At 44.8% G+C, this 11296-nt stretch overlaps 1 protein-coding gene across 1 annotated transcript in view; it reads left to right on the plus strand.

Annotated features, from left to right (window-relative positions):
- Nucleotides 1-223: 223 nt before the first annotated feature.
- csgalnact1a (chondroitin sulfate N-acetylgalactosaminyltransferase 1a) overlaps nucleotides 224-11296 on the plus strand; it is a gene marked incomplete at its 5' end in the record, with an annotated part of 35596 nt that continues 24523 nt past the window's right edge. The window contains 3 exons of the mRNA XM_080742981.1: nucleotides 224-491; nucleotides 873-1466; nucleotides 10548-10764. Of these exons, the coding sequence (XP_080599107.1) occupies nucleotides 224-491; nucleotides 873-1466; nucleotides 10548-10764 (1079 nt within the window). The remainder of the gene's footprint in view (nucleotides 492-872; nucleotides 1467-10547; nucleotides 10765-11296) is intronic.

The raw sequence follows: 11296 nt of genomic DNA on the forward strand, positions 1-11296 counted from the left end.
CCCCACCCCTCCTCACTGGCAGCTTAAAGATAATAAGTGACACATGCAGCAGCGTTATCGTAGTGTGTGAGGTTCACATACCATTTCTGCATGCGTGCATGAGCCGATATATGCACAGCACAAAGGCTCATGTGTTTGTGTGCGTGTCGTTGTGACCTGTTCCATCTGGGTGCATGGCTGTTTAAAGCGGATAGATAAGTGGTTGCGTTAAAGCGGTGCTGCGATGATGTTGCGCCGCGGGCTCCTCTCCTGGGTGTCCCGCGTGGGAGGGGTGCTGGTCCTCGTCTGCTGCTCGCTGTCCCTTCTCTACGTGATGACCTGCAGCCCCCCGCACTCAGACGAGCCGCCGCTGAGCCACGCTCTGCCCCACGCCGGACCCAACCACCTGGCCCTGGGGGACACGGGGCCTGGGGCCGGAGTGATGGGGCCCCCCGCGGCGGGAGGAGGAGGAGCAGGCATCGGAGGAGCGGCCCAGAGCGGAGGCCCCGCAGGTAGGGATGTCACGACGATTGTGACATTTTACATGACGGTTAATTGTCCGCTCAAATAATTGTGATTAACGATTTCATTGTGTTTTTTGTCGTTGGCAATTACACTTCTCTTTGCTTTTAGTCTTTGAAGCTCCAAGTCTTTGAAACGTTATAATAACATTGATAGTGGAAATAGCCGATCTACAAGCTCACAACGCGCCACGATGCATTCTGACCTTGTAGATCTGATATTTCCACTACTTTTGAAAAGGTTTGAAAATATAGGAATATATTTTTCAACATGGAAACAATTATGAGGATTATGACAAAATAATTGCGATTATGTCAAATAATTGCTATCAGACGATTATTATGTAATAATCGCGACAGGCCTGCCCGCAGGAGGAGCCCAGTCCTACCAGGCCCTCCTCCAGGAGCGCGAGGAGCAGCACCGCCTCCACATCGCCTCCCTGAAGAAGCAGATCGCGCAGCTGAAGGAGGCTCTGCAGGAGCGGAGCCAGCAGCTCAAGGGAGTACAGGAGACCCTGGAGAGGGCGGCAGCGGCCGGGCCCGACGGGGGTCCGGCGGCGGAGGGACAAGGCGGTGCACCGGGCGCGGCTCGGGGTGGCGGCGGGGGCCTGATGGGGGAGGCGCAGGGGGCCAAGAGCCAGCAGGCCGACCTCCAGGAGTTCCTGAGGAGCCAGCTGCTGAAGGCCGAGGTGAACGCCGGCACCCGCCTGCCCAGCGAGTACGCGGTGGTGCCCTTCGAGAGCTTCACCCTGCAGAGGGTGTACCAGCTGGAGACAGGGCTGACCCGCCACCCCGAGGAGAAGCCCGTCAGGAAGGACCGGAGGGACGAGCTGGGGGACGTCCTGGAGACCGCCCTCCACAGCCTCAACAACGTGCCCCCGGGTCAGGCGGCTCAGGCTCAGGGGAGTCTGGGGAAAGGGGGCGGCAAGGCGGGCAAGGTCTACACCCCGTCTGACTTCGTAGAAGGTGAGGAGACGTCGACGCTGCAGCTACGTTTTTTAAACCACAGGTTGTCAACGTGGGGTCTATTAGGGCAGGGTTTCCCAAAGTGGGTGCCTGCCTCAGAATTTGATAATACTGTATTGGAATTCATCAATATCACTACATCAGTATCATTTCACTATGATTAGTAAAACAGACCTGATTTGCACTGTACTTGAGGAGTTCCTTTTCCATCCACCTCAACTATCTTCTCCAAAAATAGCAGATCTACAAGCTCACAACGCGTCACAACATGACACATTGTGAGCTTGCCTATAGGGCAACCACACTATTGTTCAGCTCCAATTTTATGGGGGAACTTTTAGCCATTGAGGAAGCAGCACTCTCGGTGACGTCACCTTATGCAGCTTCTTCATTGGCTAAACTACCTACTTATCCTCTTCGTCCTGGTTGGGACATAAGGCTGCACCCTGTCTCGTGCTTTGGCCTGTGCTTCGTCCCATGAGAGACCTATATCCTTCTGCTCCGTCATCACCGTCCTTCGCCAGGTGTTCTTTGGTCTGCCCCTCTTTCTTTTCATTGGCTAAAAGTTACTCTGCAAGGTTTTTGTTGCTTCCTCATTGGCTAAAAGTTACTCTATAAAGTAACCCCATTGACTTGAATGGGAAAATGCAAAAACGGCAAACACACTCACAATTTCCCCCGAATTGCATCTTTCTAGTTTCCATTTATACTCTCTAAGACTTACATTAACACTGAGGATAGATAGACACTTAGGAAAGCAAGGGATTGAAGTTGAACCAACCAAACTTACAGAGGTATAGTACACCTCACAGGGCAATTAAACAGCAATTAAGTTTCTCACTCTGAAACTGAGGAACAAACAATCAGGAACATGGACCAAAGAAGAGGCATGGGGGTCCATGACCTTAATGCATGTCAAGCTGGGGGTCCTTGAAATCAAAAAGGTTGATTAAGCCACAGTCAGCCAACAATGAAAAGTACAGAGGCAGCTACATGGCCATGTAGTACAATCCTGTGTTCATTTGACTCTGACAGTCACAGGGCTGTATTTTGATTGTCTTAAGTACCAGCTCTTATGCCTTAACGTAAAGGCCTGTCCATACTGTCTCCAACCACAAAACTTTTCATCGGAGAGTTCTGACTTTCTGACGTGCAGCTTTCCGAACTCGAATTCGGGGTAATGCTTTTCAGAAGATGCAAGTGACATCATTTCGTAGTTGAACCGGACCTTCCGACGAAAAGTTCGGTAGTTGGAGACGATATGAACAGGCCTTTAAGTTAGCCTCTGAGAGTGTACACATTGACCAGTAATTTCTACACTCAGAGTGAACTGAACACTGAGGGGTTTTGGTGTGTAAATGTTTTATGAGAGTGAGAGAGACTCCTGAAGTCAGGATATCCTGCAGACAGTAATGTACTCACATGATCACAGCCGTAGGACATGAACACAGCTGCTCCTTGTTTACAGGGGAGCATCACCGTGTGTGTGTGTGTGTGTGTGTGTGTGTGTGTGTGTGTGTGTGTGTGTGTGTGTGTGTGTGTGTGTGTGTGTGTGCGTGCGTGCGTGCGTGCGTGCGTGCGTGCGTGCGTGCGTGCGTGCGTGTTGTGTTGTGTGTGATCCAGTGTGCAGCCTCTGTTCTTCGTTTTAAAGCGTTCTTCGGTACAGCATACTGTAGCATATTTTTGTAAACCGTTTGTGTGTGCATGCGTGCGTGTGTATGTGAGATACTGATTCCACAACAGTAGCCTACTGCATCCTGCTTAAAAGGAAATCTTATCTTCCATCAGCTTGTGTTTTTACTTTATACTTAAAAAGGATTGCATTTTGAAGTGACATTTCTTTCAGCGTACTCTTGAACTGCATCTAACTACTGCTAATTTCTGTATACTGTACTTATAGTCTTCTACAGTATAAAATAGAATTGCAAGCTGAGACTGGAACACTGGAAGCACACAACAAAGTACACCCAGCAATGTTGTGCTGAGGCTGGTATACGCATGCAGCTACACAAAAGGTTAAGCCTGATTCATAATCTGTTTTGCGCCTCAGTGTCGCTTGTAGATCTATATAGTAGATCTACAAGTTCTCGGTTCTTGGAACTCACAATGGGTTTCGCTCTGCACACGACACTGACACAGATATAAATCAGTTTAGGCTTGGTTTAGAAGTAAACACTCGAGATTGAGGCTGAATGCCACGCTTCTGTAAAACAAATAGAAACAAAGTGATGAGTCTAATCTGATCAAAATATGCAGTATTTTATTCCATGTAAGCCGAGTCCCTCCCCTCTCAATGATGAAGCCTAACAACACAGGAAACTAACCTTGTTATGACAGGAAGTCCCAACTGGTTTCACTGTCACACAACCAATCTACGGTACAGTAACCTTTATAATGGTTAGGGATATTCTCTCTCTCTCTCTCTCTCTCTCTCTCTCTCTCTCTTTCTCTCTCTCTCTCTCTCTCTCTCTCTCTCTCACTCATCTTCCAACCACATCACAATTATTTTAATTTTTCTCTTCCTGTCCCAGATCCTGCACTGTCTTCTTTGTAATTCTGTTTGCTCCATCTATCCTTGTCCTCTGTCTTTCCGTCTTGCTCCTTATCGCATTCTTCCTTTTCATGCTAAGCCTGCAGAGTGACTAGTAGAGTAAAGAGTATCATATCTATAGCCTCAAGAGGAGACCAAAAGATCTTCAATTCTGACAAAATGTATAATTTGCATTTCTTTACACGCAGTCTCTTTCATTCTCTCGCCCTCCCTCTAGTATATGCTCATTCTCGCTTTGTGTGTTTGTGAGTGTGCACGCGTGTGTGATTGTGCATGTGCTTAGTGCATACATACATGTACTTTAGTAAGTAGAAGCATCAGCTTTATGAAGTATATTGTGATTTCCCTGCTGTGAAATGTCTTTCTTTCATATAAGTGTAAACACACCGTCCTTGTGACTCTTGTCCCAGGAAAAGACGAGGGAGACTGATGAGCATGGTAAATGGTGCATTTATATTGCACATTTATCCAAGGTGCTTTACAGAGATTGTGCATTACATTCACCCATTCACACACACATTCAACCATGCAAGGCACCAACCTGCTCACCGGGAGCAACTAGGGGTTCAGAGTCTTGCTCAAGGACTCTTCGACAATAACTCTGGGGGAGCCCGGGATCGAACTGGGAACTCTTCGGGAACCCTCCGTATTCTAACAATTCTTTTTTCTCTACCCCTGAGCCTCTGCTGCCCATAAGTATGAGCATGTCTCCTTAGATGCGGCCTTAGATGTCAGGTACAATCCAATTTGTCCAGGTACCACTAAAACTGTTTCATGAAATGGAAAAAAGAAGAAACCCCTGTTGCAATGGATGTAATGGATTATACATTTAGTTACAAGCTGTAATTATTTTCATTGGTTAACTAACCACTTTCAACCTAGCGTTCATTATTTTGGGCATGTCATTATAGAAAGTTAGATATAGGGCTTAAGTGGTTCAATATTTGTAAAACTGAAAGAGAGACATACGCAGGCATGTGTTGTGTACACATAGACATGCCCCTTTATCCATCTGTAAAAAGCGCCCTCTCCAGACCATGAATGCAGTTTTTTCTATGGTGAAAGAAATGCAAATGTCCTCTTTCCATGCCATATACCAGAAGGCAGCATTCAAGAGACAATTGCCATGTCCAAACTCTCCTGAACTTGAATGCAGCAACTTATGTTTCCACTTGACAGTGTCGATTCCTACATTCACACACCATTTCTCTCAGTGACACGTCATACCTGTCTCTGACAACAGCATGGCTATGGTTTCAGTGCAAGTAGGTGGGGGTGGGGTGGTCGAGAGTGTGGGTTTTAAATGGTGCTTTACTGTGCTTAAGTGGTTAAACTGTTCCTCCTTTAGTTTGGGAGCCCCTGGAACCCCCTCAAGCACCCCACTTTGAGAACCAGTGTTGTAAGGAATTCATTAAACAGGAAGGTAACACGAGCATGAATGACACAAATCTGTTCAGAATTACGTGCAAGACCTTATACTGACATTGGAGCTGGGAGGGTCGTGACGTGCACACTTGCGACATATTAGGCTGCAATATTATAACTTCATATTTGTCCTAGTGATGACTACATCACCTATACCTTTTCAATTAGTTCAGTTCAGTGACCAAAAGATTCGATTTTCGCTGCTCTGGTTGCACTGAGTTTAGGGATAAGGGGTATTAAAGGCCCCAATGACTGATTGCGCCCCATCCCCAAAAAAAATTCATCACATGCCCCAGACAAAGAGGCAGATGGAGAGAGGTACACAATTAATGTATATGAGTGTCAGGGTGCAATTCAGAGGACCCAAATGCAGTACAACAAAAAGCAGGATTCAAAGTTCAGTTGGCTTATTTTCCAAAAAGCAAGAACAAAACTGAAGATGACACAGATGGCTTTAGCCTAAACCCACACACAAACACACTAACATAAAGCTACGATCTGACAAGGAACCGAAGAGACAGGGGTACATATATAGACAAGGACTAACTAGACACAGGTGAACTCAAACTGAATATCAGCACTAGGATAGGCTGGGGCACAACAGGACACAGGCGGAGAACATTACTAGTCAAGGGAGGTGAGACAAGGCAGGTAGACAGAACTACAGGGGCTGACAGGAAGACACAGAACAATACTACAAAATAAGATACAGAGCCCTAAGGCAAAAACAGTAACAGAAAACCAAAACCAACAGAACAGTAAGGCCACATTCTCATAATATAATTCGGTTTAGTCGTGCGAATGGGAGGGGTGAAGTTGCTACATTCTTGCATATTTAATTGATACGTTTGCGCTCGCACTGCACTTTGTCATCCGAAACAAGGAATCGTCCACGTCTGTCCATGGGACATGTATGTATCCAAGCTGCATAATAATGCCCCCTCTCCCTGTGTTTATTAATTCTTCAAGTTCAACTCACATTGTAACCTCAGGATCGGCGCAAAATTGAGGCGCAGGCGTTAGCCTATTTATCTGCGGTCGACGGTCGTAAACGGGCGATCAAAAAATAAAACCAGCGGCGGCCGGAGGGACTCGCAAAATCTACCAGCAATAAACCAGACAGCAAATACTTTTAATAGCAAGATATGAATATCTACGAAGAGGAGGACATGAACGTCTCTCTCTCTCTCTCTCTCTCTCTCTCTCTCCCCCCCCCCCCCCCCTCGTCTTGCCCTCCGCTGGTTCCCTCTCTGCGCTCCGCGCATGAAGCGTCTCCATTTGGACATTATTTGGCACAGAGAGCCGCACGCGCGAGCAAGGGCGAGAGACCCACACATTGGCCTATATTATATTAGGCCTATAGATATATATGATATACAAGTGACTCCTGTGGCACTTTCCTTTTATCTAACTGTGAGCAACTCCTCAAAATAATACACCATGTGCGATCGAGGGAGCGGTGATCAGAAATTGAATCAATGAGGGGAGGAGGCGGCCAGAATGGTCAGAAATCTAATGAGAACGGACGGTCTGGAGGGGGATTTAACCTTTTATAAATAACTATGGATTGAACCCGCACGTGGCTCTATATATTGCCTGTATTTGAGACGGATGGATTCACACCAACAGTGAAGCGTTTGCTGTAGCGAATCGAAACCACCGTTTTTTTGTGGATTTGCATTCGTTTCTTTGATTCGAAAAAGAATACGGATGCATCTTCACACATGCCCAAACGTTGTGTATTTTCTGACAATACGTTAGAGGATTCGTTTTAATCGCAATAAAACGTGCCTGTGTGAATGCCGCCTAAGACTAGACAAATACAGATACGAATACAGAAAAACAGAACGACAGAAACATAACTTAAGTCCAAAACCTAAATAAGGACAGTCAATGTCCAAAGTCCGTGGCACGGACCGTGACAATGAGAGAGTAAAATTTGTGTAAAACGACACAAATCGGGGGAATTGAGTTATTTCCAAAATTTTAAATGAATTGCCCAGAATTCCAAAGTATGACAGAAAGGGAGACATTGCCACTCTTACTGGGGGAACAGAAAGAATGTGCCGTTGTAGCAGCAGAATATGTCAATACCTGCAGTGTCACAAGAAAAGCTTACCACACCATCTCCTTTATTTATGTAATTTCATTGATTTTATATTGTTATTCTGCTTGTTGTTTATGTCATAATTGTAATCGTGCTTTGGCAACACTTGTCAAATGTCATGCCAATAGAACCTGTTGAATTAAATTGAGAGAGAGAGAGAGAGAGAGGGGGGGGGGGGGGACCTTTCTCTTTCTGTTTCTCTCTCTCTATCTCTCTCTCTCTCTATCTCTTTATCCATCTCTAGGTATAGAGAGAGAGAGAGAGAGGAAGGAAGACAGACAGTAGAGATGGTGTACACCTGGTAACAGGGATGTGCAGAGAATGTTAAGAGGCAGGGGCTAAAGTTTCTAAAAGGGCCTTTTGGTGGAAATATCAAAAATAGCAGACCTCCAAGCTTACAGCGCATCGCAGCTTGGAGTTCGGCCATTTCCAATGCTTGATTTCTACACAGAGAGGTCAATCCTCTCAACATAAGATGCTGCATTCAAGTCCAGGAGAGTTTGGACAAGGCAATTCTCTTGAATGCTGCCTTCAGGTATGGCATGGAAAGAGGGCGTTTTCATTTCTTTCACCATAGTAAAAACTGCATTCATGGTCTGGAGAGGGCACTTTTTACAGACGGATAAAAGGGCAGGGGCTCAAGCCCCCTTTGATGTCTATGTGTGCACATGCCTGCTCTCTCTCTCTCTCTCTCTCTCTCTAGGGAGAGAGAGAGAGAGAGAGAGAGAGAGAGAGAGAGAGAGAGAGAGAGAGGAAGGAAGGCAGTAGAGATGGTGTACACCTGGTAATAACATATTGCTCTACTCTGTCATGACTGTAGGTAGGCATTTCACTGCATACATCACTGTTATTATTAGGGCATGCCTCCTGGTGGAGATTTGCAGTCTACGGAATTCATCTTTCTAGTTCTGCCTTGTACCAAAGGACGAGTGTAGGTTATGTGTCGGTGTTATTGCATTATGCAGTGTTACATACATGTGCATTTGTTGAATGATAATCAAAGCTATCTAGGAATGTATTTGAGTATTTCCAATTTTCAATACTTTTACTTCTACTCCACTACATCTCGGATCCAAATATTGTACTTTTACTCCACTGAATTTATTTGAAAACTTTAGTTACTGGTTACTTTGCAGATATAAATTATTATATTATAAAACACACATACACCGCTTTAGCCCTATCTTATACCTTGGCTATTTGAAAATAGCTGATCTACAAGCTCACAACGTGCCACAAAGCTATTTTCAAACATTTTGTACTTTTACTTTTGGTACTTTAAGTACATCTTGCTGCCAACACTTTCATACTTTTACTCAAGTACATTTTGAATTCCAGTCTTTTACTTGGGCACACACACCAAAATATGGTCGCCAGTGGATAAACTCTTTTGGTGTGTTGCTGACTAAAAACGCACAGAGCGCATTCTGTCCCAAAGCCTGTGCCGCGACTGTCGGTCACTTCCAGAACCCTCCCCTTCGACTCACCCTAACAGAGTATTTCTATATTGCATGTTTGATACTTTTACTTCAAAAATATGTGAATACTTTTTCCACCACTGTGTAGCACCCATTTTCCATAAAACAGCTGCCACATAGTTGTAAAGCAGTACCTCTCTAACCACTGTTGTTAACCAGAACATGTACACAATATACACAAGAGCCATTCATAATGCAGTCGCTAGTCTACAGTACACTCCATGTTTCTTTTGTTCAAAGGTATGCAGAAATGATGGCCGTTCGAGAAATGCAATTAAAGTGTTCAGAAATGCACCCTTAAAAGCACTGTTAACACCTAGGCTCCTGATGCAGCCTGACAGCGTGTTGCAGGTTCAACTCCCGATCCCAACTACTGATTCGGAAGACATTTGTAGAATCTGCTTCACGTCTTAAGGGTTAATCACTACGAGACTGACTGATCACATTCAAGTCGCTGCTTAGCTTCCCTGATTTAGCTTCACTGCCATTATGTTATGAATAGCCTAAAAATTGGTCATCTGCGCTCCTTCATCTGCACAAGCTGGTCATCTTCCCTCTTAAAAACAATCAGAGGATGTCAACAATGTCCCCTGCCAGTAACAGCTGCAAGCTTAGCCTCACACATAGAAACAGGATGCATAGAACTGGCGCTGATTTTCCCAGGGATGTAATTATTTTTTTTACGGTGGCTTTGATTATGAGGCAATCGTTTTATCATGGGGGAGCAATTATTCTCCATCTACGTCTTTCATGGTGGAGCAATTACTTTCAGTAATCTTTTTTCAGGCTCCAGAGGTGTTTACAGTACAAGGATACTGTACACGACACTACATGATGGTACTCACTGTCAGCTGTTACTGTTGGTCAAAACTGTTCCAACCAAGGGCGTCACAAGTGGGTTAAAAGTGGGTCTGAGTTACTAAGGCCCAAGGTGGAGGGGCCTAAACTATTTTATACTTTAGCTATTAAAAAATAGCAGATATACAAGCTCACAGCGCTGCGAGATTGTAGATCTGCTATTTTTGAAAAGTCGTGAAAATGTGTGAAAATCTTTGAATATATATTTTTAAGCGAACTTTTGTAACTAAAAGTTTGCTTCTGGGGGGTCCCTGGAACTAAATATTTTGAGATGGGTGTCCATGGCCAAATACATATCATTTTGGGGGTCCTTGACATGAAAAGGTTTGAACACCACTGACATAGAAACATAGGTTTAAAAAAAATTGAAGGATTTGAAATATTCAAAGACTTGCACAAAGTTTCAAGATTTTTCAAAAATAGCAGATATACCGAGTGTCGTGCTGTGAGCTTGTATATCTGCTATTTTTCAATTGTTAAAGCACAAAATAATGCATAATAATGCGTTCCCAGTCTAAATGGGTTAAACCCCCTCCCCCTATGAAGAACATTCATGGGGGGCCCCCGCAGTGAATCCTTGTATCCAGGGCCTAGAATTTGGTGTGACACCCATGGTTCCAACCACTGGATTTAACACAGTATCTGCCTGTCTTTTTGGACAGGAATTTCCCGCACGGAGAAGGACAAAGGGACGCTGTACGAGCTGACCTTCAAGGGGGAGTCCAGCAGAGAGTTCCGTCACCTGGTCTATTTCCGTCCCTTTGGTCCACTGATGAAGGTGAAGAACGAGAGAGTGGACACGTCCAACGTCCTCATCAATATCATCGTCCCGCTGTCCAAGCGCACAGAGAAGTTCAAGCAGTTCATGCACAACTTCAGGTCAGTCGCAACTCATTTAGGTTACAGTTTTTTCCTTTAATATCTCATTGATGAGATATTAATACGTGTCCATCTAATAATCTGAAAGGTCCCCTCAGTTCGCCCCCTGGTCTGTCCAGTCTATGTCTCGAAGTTCCCCTGAGCAAGCCACCTATTCACCCATAGACATAATATATATGGAGTTGACACTGCATTGGCCAATGCATCATACATCAGTGTTGCCGTCATATTGACTGGGGCAACTTACCCTAACTCCACTGCAAAAAATAAATCATTTCATTTATCGTCCTCAATTTCGTCACTCAGTGGGATCAATTCACCTTTTATTTGCCGAGATGCATATCCGGGACCATTTAAACCCTCTATAATTGGTAAAAAGGACCTGGAAATAACGTACTTGATACAGTCTTTTTTTCACTCTCTACCAAATCTCTTTGCCAAAAAATAGCCTATCTACAAGCTATTTTGCAAAGATCTGTAAATGTTCCTCCCCAGGAAAATGGATGTGGCGTAAATCGCAATTTCTTTGGTC

Source organism: Nannobrachium achirus (assembly GCF_963921795.1).
Source record: "Nannobrachium achirus genome assembly, chromosome: 15".
Taxonomy (NCBI): Eukaryota; Metazoa; Chordata; class Actinopteri; order Myctophiformes; family Myctophidae; genus Nannobrachium; species Nannobrachium achirus.